Below are 27,582 nucleotides of genomic sequence, written 5' to 3' on the forward strand. Positions count from 1 at the left end.
TTTTGTTGTGGGTAGTCTACTTTTGAGGTAGGCCATGGCTAGTTGGATGTAAATTGCAGTGTATGTGTCGGAGCATAGAATATACTACCTATGCCTATGGCCAGACGTAGATTTCGCTCACAATTTTGCGTGAAACTGCTATATACCTCACTGATCACTTCACGTGACCATTATCCGTAATTTTAATAAACGGAGATACGATTACATAGACGTTATGTGAAGGTCAATCATGCTGTCATGTGTATGTGATCTCGAAGTACAGAGTTTATGTACAGTCTGGCGAGTAGTGACAAAACTGTGGCAAACTTATGAATGAACTATTGTAAAAGGGCGATCGTTCAATCTAATCAGACACCCCGAGGACTAACCAGAAGTGCTTCCAGTGAGTTACAGTCGCGGATTACTTCGTGTTGAAAAATTAGGCCATGTGTGTTTCTATTATAACAGATTAGTCGTTGTTCGCCTGTATGTTATACTCGATCTAAAGTACACTGATAGTACTTCTGCAGTTTTAGTATTGTGGTGGTCACATCTGGGTCCCGTCTGGTTTGGGTCAGGGGGTCAGCAGTACTCAATAATCTGTACAAATACTTACTTCTCCCAAGAGTATTATTCAATACATAATTATCATGGTACCAAAATACTGACGATTTCAAAGTTTGTCTACCTGCCTAGCGCTACTCCTGTGCAAAGATGTGACCAGAAACATACATAGTGCTACATGTATAATTTAGGAACACACATGTCTATGGTGTACATGATCTATAATCTGTGACACATGGGAATCTCGATGGTTGTATACAATCACTGGACTGGACTGGTGGACTGGACTACTGGACTCAGGTATTTTCCCTTTTTTAACCAAATATTTGGGCAACTGGTTGAAAGTATGTTAGTCTCATGTAGTTAGACCACTCCCCCACACATAAAGAAACCCACACACAAACCAAAGAAAGGTGTGATCATGCCAGACTTGTCAACATTGCCCAGCTTCAGCTATGTACAGAGGTTCTAATAGTTCTTGCATGTCAACAAATCTAAAACAGAAGTCACATGCGATAATTATAGTTTAAAGTTCAAAATGGATCAATTTGATTGGTTGAAATCTTGTGCATGTGATTTCACTTGTTATTGCCGTCGTGCAAAAACTATAGAACCTTTTTATCAGCTATTGAATAGCAAGACAGTTAACTGTCGCCACTTAATTTAGCTGACTCCATGACTATAACTTGCATGGATACTACAACACTACATACACATATACTGTATGGTTTGTACTTCATGATAAGACAAATGGTAGTCGTACAATACAGATTATGCCAAGAGAGAGAGAATTGCACACAATTCTAAGATAACAGACAGTGCCAAGTAGACAGATTCACCTGCATATTTTACATTCAATGTAGCAATAGCTACGACCAGTTGCCCAAATATGTGCTAAAATGAAGAAGAAGAAAAAAAAAAAAAACTGAGTCCACCAGTCCAGTCCACTAGTCCAGTCCAGTGATTGTATACAACCGAATCTCGATTATGGCTCCACAAGTCCCAAGCTGCAAAATCAATGATTGATAAGTGGGCGTGGCTCAACATAAGTCTGCAATCAGCCACAGCAATCCACAATTCCTGGCTTACCTTGACACCAGAATAGTTTCCTACAAGCATTCAATCCTGAATAATAGGCCATTGCTCCATGCATCCTTTAGACAGCAAAACACATTCCCAAATGGTGGGCATGACTCACATAAGTTTCTTGAGTATGTAAAACTGCATTTTCTATCAGTACAGTCGAACTTGTTAATTCATGATTGCGTGTGATCTCAGACCAAGGTATTCATGAGACCCACATTGGGCCACACTAGACTAGGCACTGGACCCCACTTTCTCTAGGTCTCCTCCATATACATAGCCAAAAATTAATTTCCACAAACTATTTCCATGAAATTCATAGTGTTGTAGCTCACCTATGGTTGAAACTACACATGTACCAAATAAGTTTGGGATTTTTGATCAAGCAGATAATCTTATGGTTGAGATACTCTACAAAAGTTAATGCTGAAGATGTTTAACTATGTACATAGCTATATGAGGCCATCCATGCTGCTCCTGATCCCCAATAATACCAGAAACCACCATACAAAGTTATCACACATCCAAAAAAAAGAAAGCTCTCGAAACCATTATGAGGAGCTGTCAAGGTAGTCTTGCGTGGCCAGACCACTTTTTTTCTTTGGTGTTGGGGCAGGGTACCCCAACACAAAAGAAAGGAAAAAAAGTGGTATGGCCACGCGAGACTACTGTCAAGGCTTGAAATCAGTAGTGTAGCCACTCAATGACATTATTGTCTGGCTTTTGTCTAGTCTGGTTAGATGATGTGTATGTCCATATATACCGATTAGCCTCCCACTAATGTACTTGTTTAGTAAGGGGACATGATCACTGTTTTAGGGAAACTCTATCACATCATTTTATACATGCTAGATAAACAGAAGGTATGGTATCAGTATTCCCCTGATACATAGCATATAAGGGTAGACTGTGATTCACTCCAACTACAGATACCATACGTATGTGTATGATTTCTATTATTGACAGTCAACCACATTAGGAGAAAATAAGTAATACCAAAAGCTTGGAAACTATGGAAAAGTCCCACCTAACTTCATGTAATAACTTACATGTGTTCATACTTAAAGACTAGAAATGTTGTGTGTGAATACCATATTTACTTGGTTAAGTGCCACGGTGTTTATTACCTTAATTCTAAAAGTTGATGTAGAAACTATTCAAACTTGACCACCACTTGATGCTAGAAAAGAATGTTGCAGTCCTTACTTTCAAAATCGATCACTGTACCACTCAAGTGCGGCTACTATTAAAGGTGCAATTTTGACCAAGTAAATATGGTATGTGTGCTTAAAGCTTAAAGCATGATCATCAGATAAGACTTTAAATGCAACAATTGCTACTGCCTGTCAGGTAGTATCTCATCAAATGTTTTATTTTGTAGATACTAAAAGATGTTGTCAACAAAGTGGTTCATTTTTACCTCAGCATTTCTACTTAACACATCTTATATACTAACTCTGACTGACAACTATGGAGTGATCAGACCGGGGGGTAAATCTTTTGCCGAACAAGTAACTGAAATTGCTAAAAAATACAATAACAAGTCCATAACAATATTTGTAAAGCCAGGCAGATATTTTGCTACTAATGGAAACCTTATAAGGTTCATCAATTTTGTAAACATCATTATTAAAATGGATCCTAACGATACAGGTACTGTTGACATAGAGTGTCTGCCAGAGAATTTAAGTTTGGCACTGTTTAATGGAATCGGTTTTAACAATGGTACTAACATTTCCATTTCTGATTTGAGCATCTCACGATGTGGATCTCGGACATCAGGACTTTACATCTTTAATATTACCAATTTGGAAATATCAGACTCAACTTTTCACCACAATACTGACAATGGACTTCAAATGGTTTTGTGCAATAACATAACTGTAAGAAATTGTCATTTCCATTCTAGTGTTGGTCTACAACCAGATATTAACACTAATTTGTTTTCAACAATTATTTTTTATCCATCTGGAGGTGTAGGAATTGGAGCATATTTCAGAAACCAGGTTGATGTTAGATTGTCCATTGAGAACTGTACATTTGTGAACAACATTGCTTACAAGAGACCAAACTATAATTCAGCAACTGAAGGAAGACCATATGGGTTTATTCCCTTTGGAAATGGTGGTGGCGTTTATTTGCAGTTCAACCAAGTGACCAATCTGTCAGCATGCATTTCTAACACCAAATTTTATAACAATTCTGCGATCCACCAAGGTGGTGCCATAGCAATGATCTCTCTGGACTCAGTTAACTGTTTAGTGGATATTTCTGAGTGTGAATTTATTGGAAACAGAGCGCTTGGAAATTTTTTGAGATCAAGAAATGATACTGTTATTGATTTTGATACTGATAGCTTTATTAATAAAGTTGACCAGGTGTTTTCAACCATTACTGATGGTTTAACAACACTGCCTCTGTCAGCAGGTGGCATTGGGAGTGGCATATCTGTAAGTTTGTATGGATCATCTGAATTTAATGAATTACGAGTGAAGAATTCTAAATTCACAAATAATTGGGCAGTTATTTCTGGTGCTGTAGCACTTCTTGTACGAAGTTCTTTAACACTCATAGAAGATGGAGTAAACACAAATAATGCTGTAATTACAAAGTATGTTATGTATCAATTGGATTGTACATTACATCTGTTATTTGGCTGTGCATGTGTGCGTGCGTGTGTACAAACACTATACTAACACACATTAAAATAGCTCACTGCTTACCACTAGCTGCATACCATCATATCATTACTTTTAGCTGCACATTCATAAACAATTTTGCTCTGCTCACTGCATCAGCTGTTGGAGTAGCATCATACAGTCGGGTAGATGTTGGCAGCTATCCCACAGTGATTGAAGACTGGTAAGCCACGTAGTGTATGTTTGATGCTTACAATGTGTGTTATTCTGTGTTTCCAGCATATTTGAAAACAACAGCATCTACCTTATACCAGGCTCTTCGCTCTTAATATATCAGTATAACACTGTCATTGGACTACGATTCCCAGTGGAATTTAGAGGTAGAAATGTGTTTCGATCTAATATTGGAGGTGGAGTGAACATGAATCATGCCAAATTAACTATCAGTGGCCATTTGGAGTTTCTTCACAATTATGGAGGAACCTTCGGTGGTGCTATCAGACTAGGAGAACTTGCACTGGTTAGTTCATGTTACTACTACTACTGTTGTGAGTATAGAGTTCAAGTGTGTAATATTTCTTCAATGAACACCAGTTTAATGTGCTAGTTCTGATGGTTTGATATTTTGTGTCTCATAAATTAAAGACACCTCTTTTAATTGAACATATTTATTCCCAAGTTTTACATGTGTTGGCTACATTGAGAAATTCAACTAACGCAATCAGTCATCTTACATATGGAAAATTGAACTGTATCTGCTTGTTTTGTTGAGTAGAATACCATATTGTCAGTACTGCTTCTGACGATGTACAGTATGATGATGTGTATGATCACAGTAGCTATGGAGTCATTGCTAATTATGGTGTGGCGTCAATCATACCAATCATCAAAAGGACATGCACAAATCCTTTATTGCATGCTCCTACCAAGACTTTCTGGCAATAGTTACTTTGTGTTTGAGTGGCTTGCATAGGCTGTTATAGAAGTATTGTAAACTATTTCATTAGTGCAGCACTACTGTTTTGTACTGCTATAGTTCATAAGAAGCTTTGATAAGTTAGAAAGTAAGTTGCACTTACGTAATTAACCAGCAAGCTTGCATGTGTGATTATATAGCTTCTCATACCATTAATTTATATGTAGTATGCACTAGCTAAGAATTGAGAAATAGTAGAAGGAGGGCATAGCCTACACCCTCCAGAGCTGGCCTTAAAAGTAGTTTAGTAGTAATTTTCTATATAAGCAACATTGCTCGCTTAAAATGTTGATACCTGCACAGACTTTCAGATTTCTACTCAGGTTACATAAGATTTTTGTTATAGTGGTTGAGTATATAGCCTGTATATATGTATATCAAAGTTTGGATGTGGTTAGTTGTTTAATACATTTATAATTTTTGTTTGACAGATGCATGTTTTACCGGACACTAAGATAACCTTCACCAACAACACTGCATCACAACTCGGGGGAGGTATTGCCGCAGGAAACTTCAGGGCTGGAAATGACATCACTTTACTCTTAAACAACGTCTGTTTTATCCAATATAATATCGGTGGGGAACATGAAAATGAACCAGAATTATGGAAAGTAAGTAGTTGATTGTTTTCTGTGTAGTTGGTTGTTCTATTAGAGTCTTTATATTTTGTCATGAAACTAGAACATCTTGAATACAACTAAATTTATTATACAGTCTGGTAGTACTGTACCAGGAGTGCATCAATCCTATGGACAAGGGAGCATGTAATTTCATATGCTGCCGTGTACTATTATAAAAGGTAACTTTTTAACTTTCTTATTAGGACATTATACGAAGGCGCATGCTTGAGTATGTCACGTTACCAACATGACGAAGCAAAGGAAACGAAGATGAATGGCACAAGGGAAGAATGGTAGCACAGGCATAGCAGGACAGCCTTTGTACATTCGCTAGTGACACAAAATTACTCCAGTGAACTATCCAAGCTATTCCCTTGACTCGACAGCCCTCCTATCAAAGCAGCCCATTCTGTGTATCCCTGTTACACATAAAATGATGCAACTAATGATATATGTCACTATCACTAGACACCGTGTTGAATTTTGCCTGTAATGTTAGTAGTGTATGTGCATGCTCCCTTGTGCATAGGATTCTATGCTTCAGACTGTACAATAGGGATTACCTTCAAAATATATTGCATCCACAAAACGAAGTCATTGTAGACACGGCGAAACGTACCTTTGCAGAAGAGTGTTAATAGTGTATCTAATGTCAAATCTGTTAAAACTACTCTTACAGAAACACCAATGTAGTGGCTAAGTGCATATCTCTTGTTTCACTTCTTTTCATTGCTCTTAATTAAAACGAAACATACTAGTTCTATAAACATCTTGAATAAGTATCTAGTAGAAATCCTCCAAACTTTTAGCTGAAACATGTACAGTAGGCACGCTCATTTTTAACAAGAACATGATGGGCAATTGGTACAGCAATAGTATGAATTGATTTAATCGATGATTTGTATTAACTAATACTAAGATTCTCCTGTTTGTCATTTTATCCTGGTTAACCAAAGATTTACCACAGTTTTCTACTGTGTAAAACGCCATATACAACAGCAATACACCACAATTACATGTACTCTAATAGAACGGTCAGTCATGATGTGCATCTAGGTATAATCATAGAGATGCAGTTTATAACAAATTTTCTTAGTATTGTGTTAGTCATGTATTTGTGTGTATAACGTTCCCAAATACTGCTGTAATAGGTGAAATTTGTATTTGAAAACAACCGAGTAGAAGAACGTGGACAAGGACAAGCATTTTATGCTGATGACATCAGTCAATGTGTTATTGGTCAACGTTCAGCTACAAAGAATCCTGCGGAGTTCTTCAATGCATCAATATTTTCTCCTAAAATATCAATATTTAACTTTAGGTAAGCATTGTGTTACATATCAACTTTGTACATATACACTGTTTGTACCCTCTTAGCCAAAGTATTAATGAAACTAGACCATATTTTGAAACTGCTCCACATGTTTTAATTGTGGTAAGTTAATGCACAAGTGTTGTCTGTTGCGTCCGTTACTTTTAGTAGTGGTATGATGTTTTATTTGTTAGGAAAATGACAATAATATGATTTCTCTGGGAGAAATTTCTACCCTTCGTGTTCACGTTGAAGATCAAGATGGAAACTTACAAGATGCAGTGTACTCATATTACAGAAACCCAACAGCACAACCATCCAATGTACTGGTGGTTGATCTAGATCCTCAAGAGGAAATCACTTCAAATTTTGCAGCTGTAAATGACATGACATTGCAGAACACATCACTTGTAATGCACAATAGTGAACAACTGATGAGTAACTGTGCTATAAACCAACAAAATTCTTTTAGTTTTCCATCCAGTTTCATGCTAAATCTCATTGATTCATCCAATGGACAAGTGGTATGTATAGCTTAGTACTATCATGTGATTCTATACAATCGCCACACAGGTCAATAGACTTACAGTAGATGTGACCATAAGATGTTGTCATGTTGGCTATCAGTACAACAGTACTGATGGAGTGTGTGTGTTCATCTATGGTAATAATGTTATCATAAGACAAGACCAGGCTAATAGATACATCTATGTCCGTGTAAGTGTTTCATGGCATTACATAAGATATGTGTCTTTGTAATTTACCAAACATGGCATAAGTGCTCCAATTTAAAAATGTCCATTGTTTAGTCTGATAGATATGGAGGATTTGATGATGATGGGAATTTCTTGACAGCCAGAATTCCACTAACTTATCAAGATTGTACACAAGAGGGAAGATTATCAGGATGTCTAGTCAAGGATGATGATCTTGATCAGCAGTGTAGTCAAGGAAGGACTGGTAAACAAAGCCAATTTGTGCATAGTTTGCAACACACATAATATCAATTCCAAACTCATTGCGTTCGTACATTATCCATTCATACAGGGTTACTGCTCAGTGTGTTTTTTGTCCATTCTAATTCCCCAAGCCCTTGGGGTGGTGATCGATGACCATGCATGAAATCATCCAAGACTGGCTTGGCGAAGTAGAAATGGTTGAAATGTCTCTTACTTTGCTAGCCAAAGGATTTTCAACAGTTTGACTGACTGTGTGGCATCCAAAGGAGGTGGAAGGGGGGCTAGGGGCTGAAGCCCCCCTCAGTTCCCCTCCTCAGAATAAGATCGCTGAAATTATTTTGCTTGAAAACAGCAAGAAAAGATTGATATACTCTAATAGAACATTCAAATACCCTATTAGAGCAGTCAAGCAAACATGTCTGTAGGAAACATGAGGTCAACCCTCTTTATCATGTGATCACATAATGACGTACACACATTAATAGAATTACTTAATGTTACAAGTATGTATGCATGTAAAGCAAGTGTTACAGTTTACTGTTCCTACACCTCCCCCAAGCATTGGTAGCACAGGGGAGCACCAATGCTGATATCAATCAGGCCAGCTGGGGTCTTCAATAAGTCTTGCAGATGGTCTGTGGGGTCGCACAGAGCGTCGTATCTCAGCTGGAGGTTGTGATGGTGGTCTTGGAGATGTTGGTGGGGAGGCATGTGGAGCATTTGTTCTTCTATCACGTGACAGGGAGGGTGGTTGAAGTGAAGCTGGTGTACAGCGTCTGAGGAAGTGGCGATTACGGACAAGGATTCTTCCACTTTGTGTCTTGACAAAGTACCTGCGATTAGGTCCAATACTGACAACTATTCCATATATGTCCCACAGCTTTGTTTGTTGGTTTTGTAAAGCTACCTTAGAACCAACTTGAATGTCAGGAAGTGGATGAGCATGGGTGTTGTAAAATTCCTTAGATTGGGCTAGCGTCTCAGTAGCTTGTTGTTCAGCTTCTTGAGTGCTCTTCTGCCACTCTGGTGCAAACAATCGGCGGTGTGCTGGTATACTGTCCTGTATGGGGATGTCCAAACAATTTCTGGGCTGGAGAGGTTCCATCTTTACGTGAAGGTGTATTACGGTATTGGAGAAGGGCACGACACAATCGGTCTTCATTGAGGTGACGATGATCCCATGAGGTTGCCAGAATCTTCTTCATTGATTTTACCGTGGCTTCTATCTTGCCGTCACTCTGTGGATACCGTGGTGACGAGGTGTTGTGTGTAAAACCCCAGTGTGTTGCAAAGTTTCTGAATGCGTGGGCTGTAAATTGTGGACCCCCATCGTACCATAGAATGTCAGGTACTGATGTGCGACAAAATGTTTGCCTTAATGCTGTGATAAGGTAGTGTGTAGTAGAGTTATGACCCATTGGGATAATCTCTGGCCAATCCGTGTGACAGTCTACAAGGATCAAGAATTGGCGTCCACCATAGCTACAATAATCAACTGCAAATTCCTGAAAAGGATGAAGTGGCTTTGGTTTCTGCATCAGTGACTCTTTGGGATGAGAGGGTAGGTGATCTTGGCACAACTGGCAAGATAAAATAATGTTATCAATATCATTATCGATTCCTGGCCAGTAGACAGTTAACCGTGCACGCTGTTTAGTACGAACTGCCCATGGTGTGATTCATGAAGGTCAGATAGTACTTGCTGTCTCATAATGGTCGGGATTAACAAACGGCACCCGTGGACAATAAAGCCACCATCTATACTAAGATGTTCTCATACATTCCAGAATCATCTGCAGGACTCTGGAAGCTGTTGTCGGTGATCTGGAAATCCTTTGAGAATCATCTCTCTCAGCTGTTGATATTCTGGGTCATTGGCTGCATTGTCTTGTAGTTCTTGTAAGCGTGTGGTGGTGAGAGGCTCTGAACCTGACAGAGCTCTAATCTCGGCTGTTGATAATTCAGGGTTGTGTTGGCTATCATACTCTGCTAATGAGTCTTCAACAAGAGGGTTGCTAACAGGGTTGTGGGACAACGCATCAGGAGCACAGTGACTGCTACCTTTAGTCCATTGTGTGGTAAAGTGGTATCCCATCAAGCGAGACTTAAGGCATTGCAACCTAGGGTTCTCTACCTCATCCAGGCGACAAATATTAAGGATCGTGATCAGTGGGTTATGATCTGTTGTTATAAGAAAATGCTGTAGGCCTGCTAAGAATACTCTACACTTGGTGACTGCCCAACAGACAGCAAGCATTTCCAACTCAATCACTGCATATCGTGTTTCTGCGTCAGATAAGAATCGAGACCCTGCTTGGACCAGGTTCCATTCATCTCCAGTCTTCTGTTGTAGAATAAACCTGAGACCTTGTTTACTGGCATCCGTACTTAACCTTGTCGGTTTGGTCATGTCAAAGAAAGACAGCAGTGGTGAGGTAGTCAGGGATGTCTTGATGTTTGTGAAAGCTTCCTGATGATGACTAGACCATAAGAATTCATTTTTTGTGCTGAGCAGTGGTCTGAGAGGCGTCAACAGTGATGCCAGAGTGTGGGTGCTCGTTGACATTTGGTTGACTAGACCCATGAAGGAGCGCAAGTCAGACCGGTTGTAGGTGTAGGGTACTTGGTAATTGCTTCTGTGATAGATGGGTCTACTTTGTATCCATGTGATGATAGCTGAAAGCCTGCAAAGGTGACTTTAGCTTTAAAGAACTGGCACTTCTCCATGTTCAGTGCAATGTTGTTCTCCACACACCGCTGCAAGAATTGCTCCACGTGCTTAACATGGTCCGTGACATTGTTATCATAGATTACAAAATCATCAGCAATGCGTCTGAACCCTGACAACCCACTGAAGGCTTCAGTCATTCTCCGGTTGTAATGCTCAGAAATTGAGGAGATGCCATAGGGGGCTCGTAAGTATTTATATCTACCAAATGGTGTTATGAATGTGGTCAGTGCTTGGCTGTCTGCATCTAATGGGCATTGATGGTAGCCCTTAAGTGCGTCAAGAACAGTGAATACCTTTGCATCACTGGTGGCAATGTCAGCCACAGCTTGGGCAGGGGTGAGAGATTGGTATCTTTCTCGGATGACGAAGCGGTTGAGATGTGATAGGTCCACACACATGCGAATGTTCTGCGAATGCTTCTTCGGTGTGACCACAATCGGTGCACACCATGTTGTGGCTTCAGTGATTGGAACAATTACGTTCTGTGACTCCAGGAGGTCTAGCTCAGCTTTTAATTTGTCACGATAAGCAAACGGTATTGTGCGAGGTGTGTGTACACAAAAGGGTTTGGAATTTGCTGCTAGACAGATACGGAACTCTTCGCCCTACATGGTTCTGATCTGGCCATCAAACGCTGTGCGGTATTAATCGATCATTGCACCAACTTCTGCTATACTGGGTGTTACGTTGACAGTCTTGATGTCATTACTAGGTGTCATGGAGGGTGCAAAGATTGGTGTTGGTTGAGGGTACTGTGAGGGTAATATGCTGAGGCTTCTAGCTGCCTTCCAGGACATGATGACCCCTGATACTTGTGAATAAATGTGCATGTCTTCCTTGTGCTGCCTTCCCTGTAGGTGAAATGTTATAGGTATTTTGCCCATTGGCTGCATGCTATGGCCATCTGCTGTACGGGGGATGATCTCTGACGGTAATAGGTTGAGGGAGTGTTCCTTAAGCAACTGTAGAAGCTGTGGTCCGGCTGCTGAAATGTCAGCACCTGAGTCTGGTAGGGCTAGTGTATCACATGAACCATTGGCAGAGCAGATACGAACTTCAATGGTGGGTGCTGGTTCAGTGGCGGCGATCTGTGTGATGGTGTCTAGCCAGTGCTGCTGATGGTCCTCAGTCCATGTTGTCTGTACAGATTTAGCAGAGACTGGTGGTGGGGGTCGGGGTAGTGTGGCTTTCTTAGCCCGACATACTCTGGCAAAGTGTCCCACCTTGTTGCAGTGATGACAGATTTGTTCATAAGCTGGGCAGCGTACTCGACCCCCAATGTGTGGCTTCGACCCACACCCTGGGCAGATCACAGGCTGCTGGCTGGGTTGAATAGTTGGTGGCTGTCACCATTGTTTAGTTGCCAAGACAGCTCCAGGGTTTGCACTGTTCATTTCACTCCGCTGTTTCTTAACAGCCTCCTGTGCCCTACACATGGTTATGGCAGTATCCAATGTCAAGTTTGGTTGCTTCAGTAGGTTCTCAGTGACATCACCATCGAGAGAGCCTTCAATTATCTGGTCCCATATGCTTTTTTGCATACATTGCTCTGAGCAGAAGCCACATGTCTTTGCTAGCTCGCGTAAGGAGACCAAGAAATCATCAAAGCTCTCACCAGGTTGCTGTGTGCAACAGCGTAGATTACGTCGCTCTACGGATTCGTTGATATGACCATCGATATGGCGCTTTATTGCTGTGATGATGGCGGATGGGTCTTGCTTTTGCTCTGTAGTGAGACCAAGATTATTAACAATGGCGAGGGTTTCTCGTGACAAACACAAAGTTAATACTTGTACCTTAGTTGCTGCGGACTCCTCTGCCAGCCCTGAGAGGGTACAGTACGATGCCCATTGATCCTTCCACGCCTCAAAATCGGACCCTCTGTCTACTTGTATGTCAAGCTTGGGCAAGTCAGTTTGCCGGAACACGTATGGCATCTTCTCCGGGTAGTTTTGTATTAGTCTACAAAGGGAGCACGCGACAGAAACAACTACAACTTGGTTAAAATCACCTTTACAGGTGCCTCGACCGGCACAGGGATATAGTCTGGTGGTTCCTTTACAGTTGACTAATAGCAGTAAGTCGCAACTGCTCAGTTTCGAACTGCTCGCAGCACCATGTAGGAAACACGAGGTCAACCCTCTTTATCATGTGATCACATAATGACGTACACACATTAATAGAATTACTTAATGTTACAAGTATGTATGCATGTAAAGCAAGTGTTACAGTTCACTGTTCCTACAATGTCCCCAAAAGTACTAAAAGTGAACATTTTTTTCCTGTACTAGGAAAGTGAACCCACACTCCCTACTTGATTTCTGGCCATTGTATCACCTGTATCCAGGTGAACAAAGGGTGATTTGTGCAGTTTTGTAAATGCTATATAAGTACACAGAATGTAGTAATACTAATACCTTTTACAGCTTTTTATTAACCTGTTTTAAATACTTACAACTTAATGAGTATTATTGTAGTTTAAAAGCTTCAAATTGCACCTATATGGTTACTGTAAATTAATTCTGGTGAACTTTGGGACATCCTGAAAGTTAGAATGGATACAGCTTCTGGGGGGCTCTGCCCCTTGACCCCTGCTGCAATTCTATACTCTGGTCAACCCTCCTCACTTCAATTACTTCCTCCGCCACTAGTGGCATCTGGAAAGCTGTCTTGTGGTCTTGTGCTATTCATCATCTTCTACCATTTTGTAGTGCCACCCTAGAGAAAATTGGCCACGCATCATAACATACAGTATGGTAGTACTGTATATTACGGATCATAGAGATATGCATTTTCCAAGCCAAAAAATTAAACCAGCTTCACAACTCCATCCTGGCTCCTTGGCAGTATTGGTTAGGTATAACCAAGCCCAAAAGTACCTTCAGTACAATCCTAAAGGCTTCCAATAAATTGTTACGAAACTTTAAATATATATATATATATATATTCAGTGGAATTTTCTACTGATAACTGCCTGCCTGCCTGCCTGCCTGCCTGCCTGCCTGCCTGCCTGCCTGCCTGCCTGCCTGCCTGCCTGCCTGCCTGCCTGCCTGCCTGCCTGCCTGCCTGCCTGCCTGCCTGCCTGCCTGCCTGCCTGCCTGCCTGCCTGCCTGCCTGCCTGCCTGCCTGCCTGCCTGCCTGCCTGCCTGCCTGCCTGCCTGCCTGCCTGCCTGCCTGCCTGCCTGCCTGCCTGCCTGCCTGCCTGCCTGCCTGCCTGCCTGCCTGCCTGCCTGCCTGCCTGCCTGCCTGCCTGCCTGCCTGCTTGATGCCCTCAGGCAAGCATAAGTCAATAACGGCTAAGGCTATGGGCTTGATTTTTTCACTGTTTGACATTGCTTCGTCCTGAGATATGCCTCTTGGTATACCGCAGTATGTACAATGCACGCATCATGGACTTATCTTTGTCCTCCTTTGTGTCCCATTTCTTTTTGCTGACAGCACAAGGTGTCGATTTGCGGTAGTGCGATGCATGGTTTCCCTACAGTATGTTTGTAAACTGGAATCATCCGTATTTTCTGTGGTGACTGGATTGATTGCAGAGACGATTCTAACACTGTTCTTCATTTGTAACGCTGTGTAACGGGCTGAACATAGCTGAACGCAAAGCGTAATGGCCACTGCACTTTCGAGGCAATAATTGATTGTTTTTTTTTTGTGATAGTTGGGGGTGCACAAATTGTCGTATTTTCGTGGTGACTGGATTGTTGCAGAGGCACTTCTGTTTTTTTGTCTGTGGCGCTGTGTAACGGGCTGAACATAACTGAAAGTGAAGCATAATGGCCACTGCACTTTTGAAGCAGTATTTGATAGCTATGGCACGCGTTCAGATGAAAACATTAATTCTGGCACCATCCTTTCTTTTGATGCAGTATGTTTGGGTTCACCAGTCATAATAATGTTACAAAAAAAGTAACAAACAAGTTTAAGGAAAAATTAGGAATTAAGTTCGATTAGAGATCATAGAAAAAAAATTAGGAAAGCAAGGGAGGTTGCCTACACCTGCAGATATACTAGTGAACATTTAATCCCTGATTCAGTCTTGGTCTTGGAGTATAGACTGAATTAGGGATTAAATGTTCACTAGTATATCTGCAGGTATAGGCGACCTCCCTTATTTCCCTAATTTTTTCTATGATCCCTAATTGAACTTAAAATTCTTAATTTTTCCTTAAACTTGTGACAGTGTAATGGCACAACCAAACACCAAACATGTCACCTGGAATTGGGACCATTATTTTTGAAATGCTTTCACTAAAATGGTGCATATTGTTTGTTACATAACTAGGAAAGCCATACAAAGTGTTGTGTGACTGAAATACAGTGGAAAGTCAATTATCTAAAATAATACAGGGAGAGGAGAATGAAAACCAAACAGTTGTTCACTTTTGCTATTGTTTCTAACAGAACATAATCCTGTAACAAAATACTCTAATTGAACACTCTTTGTATTCAGATAATCAACTGTTCAGATAATTGAGATTTGATGATTGACTCTAGCTGTAAGCCTTGGCAAGCTGTAACCAATCAAATAGTGACTGTCCTATGTGCGGCTTGTACTGAAATGATCACATTCTCAATTACTACTATGCTGTTCACATATTCACATTTCTTAATTTTTTTATAGACTTCCTGTGTGGAAAGTGTCCTAGTATTTCCAATCATGGCACAGCCTTAAATCTTATTGAATGTGTGTCATGTGAAGAATGGCATATTGTAGTGTTTGTTCTCATTTGTAAGTTGTGTAGTTGTGTAAATGAGTGTAATATGTTAATTTTAACAGTTTAGACACATAACTGCACGTGTATGTATATGTATACATAACATAGCTACATGCACTCATGGATGATTGAGCATATTGAATGTGTATGAATGCTAACCTTGTGTGTTTCATGTGTGCTGTTCTTTATTGTCTACTATTTTAACAGCATATGTTTTATTCTCAGGTATTTTGATCATAATTGTTTCGTTCTTGATCGTGTACTACAATGTTCGTTTGCCAAACACACTCAAAGGATTTCTGTTTTATAGTCAGGTACAGCTATAATTGTAGGGATGTAACTAAAAAATTGGACTTAATATTTGAATATTCTGTATAATATTATTGGCTCGATATTTATTCTGTTTATAAACTGCATACAGCGGATAATTGTTAACACAAAAATTTTTCATGGCTACGATATGAAATATCCTTGTTTTATGTAATCTTCCAAGAATAAAAATTCTTTTTCTGTGTTGTCTCTTTTACATGTCTCACTTTAATTGTTGTACAGGTTTTGGGATATATTTACCAAGCAGGAGCTACGAAAGGAAACATTCAGTGGGTATGTGTGTGAATTTTGTAATATCTTTAATAACTTCTTTTAACTGTAGCATTTCTACTTGTCAAGATTTTTTGGGTTTAGCCTGTTCTTTCCATTGTGTATTTCACCTCACATGGATACAGTAGAAGTTGCCATGCTTGGATTTGTAACACCAGCACTGATGGCAATGTGTGCTACTATTTACATTATCCTGTAAGAAGTAGCTTTGGTGTTATTTATCTCATAGCTGTTGTTCTGTATTCATAGAGCACGATTTTTGCCTCGTCTAAGTGAAAGAAAGACAGTTGATGGCATTTGGTTTTTAATTTTAATCATCTATGTCTACACTGCTGATACCTGTTTGAATTTGCTGGCATGTGTGCAGGTGTACGAACCCATTAATTTCCAAGGAAAGAGAGTGAGTAAAGAAGTAGAACTACACATTTTAGTTTTGTTACACATTAAACTTGAACAGGTTTACTATTTTGATGGGACACTACAGTGTTTCGCTGGACAACATCTTCCATATGGAGTAATAGCAATACTTGTATCGGTACTGGTATTGATACCATTACCAACTTATGTGCTTGCAGTCAGTTTCAACTACATTAAAGTAAGGAGTGTATCTATAGTATTTTGTGTACAACATTCCTTGTATTGTACACTCTTTGAGTTAGCTGATCAAGATAAAAGTACATTATAAGAGATTAACACCATTAGGGCAACTGTTCATTAAGCTTGTGTAATACTTTTTCACAGAAGGCTGGCCCCCATTCATTTATTACTAAATATTGTTCTTTCAGCCACCTTAGGACTATGTGCCTTTCAAGTTACTATGCAACAAACCAAGTGAACCACAATATGATAGTATCCAAACAAACTCCAACACTGCATGCATATCTGATTACATTTCATACAGGCACACGTCTATCATGGATCTACTTTGGTAATAGCACAAGATAGTTAGTTGTGTCACTTTTTCTACGAATATTTTCAAAGTTACATAATTTGCTGCTTGTGCTAATATATACTACTTTAATTGAAGTTGATATCCAAGCTGTACATGTAAAACGTGGTGAAACAAGATATATTTTTATTTTTTATTTTATTAAAGCTTTACAGCACAAGTGCTGAAGGTCTGTAGGACACCTGGTCCTACAGCCTGCTCAAAGACATTAGATACTAAGACATCAGCTACTTAAGGTGTGTTTGAAAAGTTGCAGAAAGGAGAAAAAAAATCCATGACTGGACCTAGGTGGCCTCGAACCTGCAGCCATCCGATTTACGCTCGAACACTTACAGGAGTCTACCAGGCGGTCAGGATGTTTTCTCCTTGGTATTTTCATGTAATTATATCCATAGGAATTCTATCTGAATGATGGTACAATACAACATAGCCATGTGGGAAAATCCTTACATTGCTATGTTCTAATGATTTGTTCAATGCCAGAGCAGGGATTTACTGTATGTTGCAATACTGTATAGTGGGATTTTTTTCAGGGGAAAATTATTTGTGGATTGCCACCATCCAAAATTTCAAGATGGAAATTTTTCACTTCTTCAGGACTCACACAATGCCATTTTGATCAAGCTGCAAATTTTGAGAGGGGAACTTTTTATAGATACGTAGCCGCCAATCCATGAAAATCACAAAAAATTTCCCCTTGAAAAAACCTGCTATATGGTATATCATCCATCATATCTTTCATGTTTCAATACTTTTAATTTTTTTGATCCCTCATATTTTATTATACTAGTTTCTTTACTTTTTTGTTAAAGCATAGGTAGATTTAACATTTGATGATAAACAAAGACTCGTGAACTAGGACTATATGATAATCAGGATAAAACACTTTTCATGATACCTACAGTGGGACCTCTCTTATCCGGGTGGTCTGGTCAAAGGTGTGGGTGTGGGTGTGGCCCATGAATAAAAATCACCCCAAAAACCAGCTTCAATTTTCCCAGTCAACGATGAGGCAGTATTGCATTGGTTAGGTAAAACTAAGCCCAAACAAGCCTTCAGATCAACCCGGAATGCTTTCCACAAGGTGCTACAGAATTTTAAAATATATATTTAACGGAATTTCTACTGACTGACCGAGTAACTGACTGACTGACTGACTGATGCCTTCAGACAAGCGTAACTCAATAACGGCTAAGGCTACGGGCTTGATTTTTTCACTGTTCGACGTCGCTTCAGCACAAGAGGTGCTTTTGGCATACTGCAGTACGTACAATGCATTCTTCATGGACTTACCAGTGTCCTCCTTTGTGTCCCATTCATCTTTGCTGACAGTGAAAAGTGTCAATTTGGTGGTAGCACATGATGGCTTCCCTTCGCAATGGAAGTTGTCCGTATTTTCATAGTGGCTACTTACTATATGTCCTGACAATGCACTCTAGAATCTAGATCTGTACAAAGATCTGCCATGCAGATTTACACTGAACAACTACTCACTAAATTATAAGAGTGCCACAAAGGAGGGGAGAACTGGAACATTTTTTCCTACCCAGCCTGTTTGGGGCCCAGTAAAAATGTATTTGGCATACTATACTGTAAGGGCCCCACTTTTATCTTCTGTCCCTTGTCCCTGGTGGCCCTGTCATTGTGCTCTCAGACAGAAAAAATGATCTGATGAAATAAATATACCTATACTAGTTGACTCCCACCTTATCCCACAAACCACACTGGCAGAGCCACCAGGGGCAAGTATTAGAAAATAAAAGTGGGGTCCTTACAGTATAAAAAAGTACCGGTACATTTTCACTATACTATAAGGCCCAAAGCAGGCCAGGGAAAAATTTGCTCCAGTTGCCCTCCCCTGCACACTGGTAATACTAACATATGAAGAGTAGCTTTTCAGAACAAAATTTGCATGGTAGATCCTTTGCTCAGAAGCTACAGATTGTAGAGAACATATAGTGCATATTGTAGTCAATTCAGTGACTGAAAACAGATGGTCCTTCTATAGAATATGATCGAGTATAGCCAATTTAACAAAGGAACCTACTACCATTCCATTTCATATTCATCACCCTAACCTTTAGGCTCCCTCCTTGTGCTTTCATCTAAACCAAACTTCATTATGGTCAATAGACTACAAGCCACATGACTTATTTGGCCTGTCCAACAATGGAGGTGCCCGGATAATAGAAAACTGCATATGACTTATTGTGATGAAAATATTGGTTCTTTAAATACTGAGATATCGAGATAATAGTAAACTGCTGTATATCAATACCAGTCAGAAGGTCCACTTGTGAGAAAAGTCCCCTACCAGTTGTGACAGTGCTGTAAAGACCATTTTGGCAAGTATTATGTATATGTTAAAGCATTGCCATGAGTGCTATATACTAGTTAAAGCACCGCTGCACGTACAATATGAAAATAAAAGCACGAGGGCATGGCCGAGAGACTAATATGGCACGAGGGCGTGGGCGAGAGACTAATATAGCACGAGGCTTCGCCTCGTGCTATATTAGGCTCGAGACCATGCCCGAGCACTTTTATTTTCATATTTTACAAGTGTAACGGTGCTTTAACTGGTTTAGAGGGCTTTCTTTTCGTCCTGCTTGGAACGTTCGTTTCGTGAATTCGAACCGTGTCGGTTTTCAGCCATCAGACAATTGGTAAGTGTCTATGTAATACAGTTGTGGTAGTAATACAAGCAAATAGTATCTTTTAGGCTACTTTTGGTGATTAGAAATGTTACGCACGTGATCTTGTTTTCATATTTATTTTCCAATCAATGCGTAACTGTTCTTTATTTTCCATAACTGTACTTTATTGTGACGCAAATGGAAAATATAGCACACTTGAATGCATTATGGAAAATAGAGCACTCTTTTCGCTTTGATCTCACCAACACAAAGTACTTTAAACAAGATGCTAATAAAGCACGAGGCGAAGCCGAGTGCTTTATTAGCATCGAGGTCAAGTACCAAGTGCTTTATTTTTCATATAGCACAAGCAAAGCAATGTTTTAAATGATTAATGGAACGTTCTAGTGGTAGCTTGCGGCCATACACTAGGACATGCATTGCACGAATTATTAGCAGCCTGAATGCACACAAACTAGTAACTCACGTGTAGTTCACCATAGTTTGGCATGGTAGACATTCATCGTATATTTTGGTAGGTTTTGGTCACAACACACAATCGATTCTATTGTGACACAGTGGTGAAGTATTTCCGTGATATCTCCAGGACTTGTCCATTTACATTAACAAATGTAACAGCAATGTTACCTTCTCCTACCCATCATCAAAGTATTTAAATATGTCTATGAAATCAATCCAGTGGTAGAACTTATATTGGCTGGGCCACTCAGTACAGCGCGGACTATCAGCCTACACCAGCTTGGGTGATTAGTTGTACTGGCGTGAGCGCCGTGGGCTATTAACCTGCACTAGAGCACATGGGCAACTGTGCTTTATTGCCCACAAACAGTGCTTTATTGTACCGCAAAGAGTGCTTTATTGTAGGATTAAAGTACTTTGCGTTGGCGAGATCAAAGCAAAAAAAGTGCTCTATTTTCTGTAATGCATTCAAGTGTGCTATACTTTCCATTTGTGTCACAATAAAGTACAGTTATGAACAGTTATGCATTGATTGGAAAATCAATACGAAAAACAAGATCACGTGCATAACATTTCTAATCGCCAAAAGTAGCCAAAAAGATACTATTTGCTTGTATTACTACCACAACTGTACTACATAGACACTTACCAATTGTCTGATGGCTGAAAACTGACGCGGTTCGAATTCACAAAATGAATGTTCCAAGCAAGACAACAAACACTCTAAACCAGTTAAAGCACCGCTACGCTTGTACAATATGAAACTAAAAAAACACTCGTTATTTCTACTATTAAAACTATTCCATGCCATATAATTTTGATATTATCATTTATCATGATAAAAAATGGTTTTCATTATCAAAAGTTATCAAGATATTGGTTTTTATAGCCCAAGACTCTTCCCTTTTATCTCATATGGTAATTCTATGATGGCGATGTTTGAGTGGGCACCCTTTATTTGGGGAAGGAGGGATCCCTAATATGTAGTACTTCCATACTGTATGATACTTCTCACTTTTCATGATGTTACCGGAGGGGTTGCTTTCAACTAGTGCATAAATGCATGCTACAGTTGAGGGTTTGAATGAAAAATTTGAATGTTTTAATAATTAAAACCCACGATAAGTTTATTGTTAATACAACAGCAAAGTACTAGTTTCATTGCTACAAATAACCCTGGATCTGAGCATGTAGCACTTCTGACTTTTTTTATTGTTTTAAATTTATTAATGCTTTACAGCACAAGTGCTGAAGGTCTGTAGGACACCTGGTCCTACAGCCTACTCAAAGACTTTAGCTACATAAGCTTCACATGCACCTGACTGTAGACATCATACAGACTGCAAGCCAGGCTGTTACTTACTTACATAGTGTAAACAATAGCAAAGTATGCCAACAGGATTTGAATGTTTTGGTTTTACATTTGAATGCTCCTTAATGACTGAACCTTTGAATTTCAAAACATTTGTTTATGCACTAGTTGTGTGTACATAATGTTGTATGCACTAGTTGTAAAAAAAAAAGGTTGTATGTACACATATCAAGACACATGGTAGTGTGTTGTGCGGCCCAAGAAGCCAGCACGCAACACCGTGAGTATATTGACAGGAAGAAAAAAAAATCGATTTCCTCACCTCTGTAGCTCTGTGCTGCCTTAACAAAACAAGACAATTTTTGTTGTGGATACACCCATCAACTTCAGTATTCCACACAACAAATTTGAGCGAAATTGCTTCAAGCGTTCCCGAGATATGTGACTTCAAAAATTGGCTTAGCTTCTTCATTTTTTTTTCTTCGTCTTTTCGTATACTTACAAAAACTGCCATAAAACGTGAACTCCATATCCGATTGCCTTGAACTTTGGCACACAGAAGGGGGGGTATAAAGGCACATCTTAGTACCAAGTTTGACTGGAATAGGATAAACAGGAAAAACGTTATTAGCGATTATTCACGAAAAATAACACCAATATGTTGTCATGCCTACAGGGTAAACCGCTTACGGGAAGAGGCTAAAAATCGGTGGGTGAACAGGTTAACTATTGAACTTCAAACCTTTTGTGGTTGAAAAAAATGGAGCTAAAACCACAAAGATACAACGAAAAAACCAATAGTGTGTAACAATTATTCAATCAAGATTAGCAAATAAAGAACAACTACTTGCCACGTCTACCAGAAAAACCGCTTAGAGTAATGCTTTGAAAATTGCTGTACAGATGGAGTAATCATCTTAGAAAGGCTCTTCAATGGTGTAAAAGAATCAGACTTAAAGCCACAGAGTTATAACACGAAATCCAACTTGGTGTAGCAAGTGCGAGATCGAGATACTCTAATAGAGCAGTCATCCTAATAGAGCAGTCACCCTGAAGAGAATTCAGGAGATCAGCTAGAAACAAGTAACCCGTATAGAGATCAGCTACAAACAAATCACCCTGTAGAGGGTTCAGCTACAAACAATTCACCCTGTAGAGAGATCAGCTAGAAGAAGTTACCTTGTAGAAAGTTCAGCTACGAAAAGATCACCCTATAGAGAGTTCAGCTACGAAAAGATCACCCTGTAGAGAGTTCAGTTAGAAGAAGTCACCTTGGAGAGAGTTCAGCTACAAAGAAACCACCAGCTGCAAACAAATCACCCTGTAGAAAATTCAGCTACAAACAAATCGCCCTGTAGAGAGATCAGCTAGAAGAAGTTACTTTGTAGAGAGTCCAGCTACAAAGAATCCATCATGTAGAGAGTTCAGCTGCAAACAAATCACCTGTAGAGAATTCAGCTATAAACAAATCACCCTGTAGAGAGATTAGCTAGAAGAAGTTATCTTGTAGAGAATTCAGCTACAAACAATTCACCCTGTAGAGAGATCAGCTAGAAGAAGTCACCTTGTAGAGAGTTCGGTTACAAAGAAACCACCATGTAGAGAGTTCAGCTGCAAACAAATCACCCTGTAGAGAATTCAGCTACAAACAAATCGCCCTGTAGAAAAATCAGCTAGAAACAAGTCATCCTGTGAGAGTTCAGCTACAAAGAAACCATCATGTAGAGAGTTCAGCTACAAACAAGTCACCCTGTAGAGAGTTCAGTTACAAACAAATCACCCTGTAGAGAGTTCAGCTACAAACAGATCACCCTGTAGAGAGTTCAGCTACAAACATTTCACCCTGTAGAGAGATCAGCTGCAAACGAATCACCTGTAGAGAGTCCAGCTGTGAAAAGATCACCCTGCAGAGAGTTCAGCTAGAAGAAGTCACCTTGTAGAGAGTTCAGCTACAAAGAAACCATCATGTAGAGAGTTCAGCTGCAAAAAAATCACCCTGTAGAGTGATCAGCTAGAAGAAGTTACCTTATAGAGAATTCAGCTATGAAAAGATCACCCTGTAGAGAGTTCAGCTAGAAGAAGTCACCTTGTAGAGAGTTCAGCTACAAAGAAACCACCCTGTAGAGAATTCAGCTACAAACAAATCACTGATCAGCTAGAAGAAGTTACCTTGTAGAGAGTTCAGCTATGAAAAGATCACCCTGTAGAGAGTTCAGCTAGAAGAGGTCACCTTGTAGAGAGTTCAGCTACAAAGGAACCACCTTGTAGAGAATTCAGCTACAAACAAATCACTGATCAGCTAGAAGAAGTTACCTTGTAGAGAGTTCAGCTACAAAGAAACCATCATGTAGAGCAAACAAATCACCTTGTAGAGAATTCAGCTAAAAACAAATCACCCTGTAGAAATATCAGCTAGAAGAAGTTACCTTGTAGAGAGTTCAGCTACAAAGAAACCATCATGTAGAGAGTTCAGCTACAAACAAGTCACCCTGTAGAGAGTTCAGTTACAAACAAATCACCCTGTAGAGAGTTCAGTTACGAATAGAGCACCTTGTAGAGAGTTCAGCTACAAATAATTCACCCTGTAGAGAGATCAACTAGAAGAAGTTACCTTGTATAGAGTTCAGCTACAAAGAAACCATCATGTAGAGAGTTCAGCTGCAAACAAATCACCCTGTAGAGAGTTCAGCTATACTGTGTAAACAAGTTACCCTGTAGAGAGATCGGCTAGAAAAAAGGAGACATCAGCAAGAAACAAGTCACCCTGTAGAGAGATCAGCTAGAAACAAATCACCTTGTAGATAGTTCAGCTACAAACAAAATCGCCCTGCCCTGTAGAGAGTTCAGTTACTAACAAATCACCCTGTAGAGAGTTTAACTACAAACAGATAACCCTGCAGAGAGTTCAGCTAGAAACAAGTCACCCTGTAGAGAGAATCCTGTAGGGAGTTCATTTACAAGCAAATCACCCTGTAGAGGCTTCAGTTACATTTCAAGTCACCTAGTAGAGAGATCAGCTGCAAACAAGTTATCTGTAGGGAATAATTGACATGTAATAAATATATGTATTATATATATATATATATATATATAATTTGTACATTTACTGATAAAATCAGAAATAGTTACAGTATTTAAAATCTATTTCTTCTTTGACTTCTTCCCGTGGTAAAGAAACAAATATAGGTTTAAAAAGTCCCAAAGCCGGCCTATTGGGGTATACAGATACAAAAAGAAGTGAAATCTAATCCAAAACAGCCAAGCTGTAAAAAAATAGTGTGGCCCTCAAAAAGGCTATGGTGAAAAAAGATGTGAAATCCAAGGTGGCAGCCAAGAAAGGGCTGTGATGGTAGGTTAATGGTAAAAATTTTAATAACGACAATTCAGGTGAATTTTGTGCCAATAAATAGCGTTTTTGAGGGTTGCACTCTTTTTTTACGGCTTGGCTGTTTTGAATTAAATTCATGTAAGTGTTGTTTCTTAGCTTTGTATTGTTATATTTTATTTTCACAGAAAGCTGGTCCCATTCGAGATGTAATAAGTTCTGGAATTGATAATAAATGCCACTGGTGGAGTGGATATGACTTACTCAGAAGATTACTATTTTTTATTGTCTACTTAATGTTTGAAAATTTCAGTAGTGGTTACACACAAGTAAGTGATACTTTGGTAGTTAACTAACCTAGTTTACCAATCAGGACGGGCGATTATTATTATCTAAAAAATTCATTATTAGGTTGTGCCTTAATTAAAATGACAATACACTGTATGCCCACCCAAGCAATGGATGGGATGTTTCAAAGGATTATAAGCTTTTCATAAGTGTAACTGATGAAAACATAGCACTTTCCAAAAAAAAAAAAATCTAAAGAAATATAATATAGTAGAGGAGTCTACACAGCACTCTTATTATTCCATTGATATGACTCCACTATTAGGGAGTACACAATGCAGCTCTTTTAAGATTAGTTTTCCGTTACTTGAATTTAACACATGGACTACCAAACTGGAATAGAAATCTGCTGTGTAAGTTGTCTCATTTGGAAAAGAAAGTACAAAAGGACTATTTAAGCATTGTAATTCCTTCATTTTAGTTTGTTGTTACGTGATAACATACTGGTGTACAGCTTCTTCGGTAGCATGACACACTACTATATGTTTTAGTAGCCTATGTAATGATGCTACTGTAAATGGTTTTTAGGAAGTTTGAATGAGTAGTTAAGCAATTTGAGCCCCTCAAACTGAAAGGACATCCTAAAATGTGGACACTCTGTCCCATTTGTATGTGTGTGTGTGTGTGTGTGTGTGTGTGTGTGTGTGTGTGTGTGTGTGTGTGTGTGTGTGTGTGTGTGTGTGTGTGTGTGTGTATTGTGCGTGTGTTGTGTGTGTGTGTGTGTGTGTGTGTGTGTGTGTGTGTGTGTGTGTGTGTGTGTGTGTGTGTATTGTGCGTGTGTTGTGTGTGTGTGTGTGAATGTGAATGCATGTACATTTAAGCACCTGAAATCAGGACATCTCTTTCTATAGTATGTACAAGTTGAGCTGAATCCTGAAAAACAGCTAAAAATTATAAGTGGTCAACAGAGTTAACATTTCAGCCAACCAGATGATTAGTGGTAACAGCAAAGGTGTCAACAACAGACACGTACGGTTTGGCTCCATTACAAGTTCGGGTAAGGGCTGTAATGGACACTGTACTTATATGGCTTTCCCATAGGAAATGAATTGTGAAAAATCTGATTGGCCTTAAATATTATGTCAGACATTTGAACAAAAAGATTTTGAAATATTTTTTGCAGGTCAAGCAGTACTACAAATGAGCCAAATTTCAAGATCGCGTGTAATTGTATCCATGAATTATTAAATGTTTTTGAGGATTCAGCTCAACACGTACATACTATACGGACAATTTAACATGATCCCAAAAGTGTCTGGGTTTCACTACATTGTGCAATAATCAATGCAAAGAATCAGCTTAAAAATCTTTAAAATTCTCATTAAGGCATTGTTTTTTCCATAAGTGCTATGTACGTATATGAAAGGCAGCTGTTCTGTTTATTTGTTACAATACACAGTAACTGTTAATTGTACTACTATGACATGTTGTAACTGTTGATTACAGCTTGCTCTTACATTCACTGCACTACTGATACTAGTAATAACTGCAAGAGTTCGTCCATATACTTACAGTTACCATTGGGTGAATCTGGTAGAAGTACTGATATTGTTGGACCTTGTACTTCTCTCTGCATACTTTTTGGACAATGAGCAGCTCTTGGATACTGCCAACAATGATTTTGCTATAGTTCTACTCATCCTTCCATTTGTATACTTCGGGTTATACATACTGTTTAAAATATTTGACATGTGTCGGTAAGTTTGAAGCAGGATATACCTGTTGTTATTGTACTATTGTAGGAAAAGATTTGTCTCTACTAGCACCAATGAACTGATTGAAACTAATAATATTAGTCTAATATCTGGGATACTGAGATGGTGGAGTAATTATCTCCCATCCAACAGTCAGCGAAAGACTCCTAGAAATATGCAATTATCAACATTTGAAGATAGCTCAAAAAACTATGAAATGTATCGAGATGAATTGGAAGATTATGTAACAGTTGACCACTAAAAGTATTTGTGTTTATTTATTTGCGCAAGTATAGTTGCAAAATACATCATTACCAATGCTAAATGTATCAGATAAAGTGTATAACATAATACAACTACTCAGTTAAACATAAGTTACTGTTACTACACTTTCAGTTGATTTTTCCATTTCATCTGAATAGTTCATCATCATCATGTGAAGAATGATCATGAAGTGATTTCCATTTCTTGACTGCTGCATTTTTAATCTTTTTAAATCTATGTACGATTCACTTGATAACAGTCACAGCGCAACTGGAAGCATATACGGATATATACAAAACAGTCATTTTCAGACATATACGGAGAATATACAGACAAATACAGAGACGGAGCAAGATGGCAGACGTATAGCTTGCCAATGAACGACGTTACATA

At 39.2% G+C, this 27,582-nt stretch overlaps 1 protein-coding gene across 1 annotated transcript; it reads left to right on the forward strand.

The window, feature by feature from the left end:
- The first annotated feature begins 207 nt into the window (after positions 1 to 207).
- On the forward strand, positions 208 to 27,254 carry LOC136249566 (uncharacterized). The gene is made up of 19 exons (XM_066041616.1): positions 208 to 382; positions 3,008 to 4,237; positions 4,384 to 4,488; positions 4,545 to 4,785; positions 5,673 to 5,852; positions 7,013 to 7,182; positions 7,239 to 7,296; positions 7,368 to 7,697; positions 7,747 to 7,890; positions 7,983 to 8,133; positions 15,488 to 15,595; positions 15,807 to 15,895; positions 16,134 to 16,184; positions 16,234 to 16,376; positions 16,431 to 16,581; positions 16,639 to 16,776; positions 25,072 to 25,212; positions 26,678 to 26,928; positions 26,974 to 27,254. The coding sequence occupies exons 2-19, from the start codon at positions 3,018 to 3,020 to the stop codon at positions 27,185 to 27,187; spliced, it is 3,885 nt and encodes a 1,294-aa protein (XP_065897688.1). The 5' UTR covers positions 208 to 382; positions 3,008 to 3,017; the 3' UTR covers positions 27,188 to 27,254.
- Positions 27,255 to 27,582: the final 328 nt, after the last annotated feature.

The sequence above is a fragment of the Dysidea avara genome, chromosome 3 (genome assembly GCF_963678975.1).
Source record: "Dysidea avara chromosome 3, odDysAvar1.4, whole genome shotgun sequence".
NCBI lineage: Eukaryota > Metazoa > Porifera > Demospongiae > Dictyoceratida > Dysideidae > Dysidea > Dysidea avara.

Coding starts and splice junctions, on each gene's coding strand:
- LOC136249566 (XM_066041616.1), top strand. CDS start 3,018: ATGTTGTCAACAAAGTGGTTCATTTTTACCTCAGCATTTCTACTTAAC. Junction 7,891..7,982: donor ATAGATACATCTATGTCCGT/GTAAGTGTTTCA, acceptor TCCATTGTTTAG/TCTGATAGATATGGAGGATT. Junction 16,777..25,071: donor TCAGTTTCAACTACATTAAA/GTAAGGAGTGTA, acceptor TTATTTTCACAG/AAAGCTGGTCCCATTCGAGA.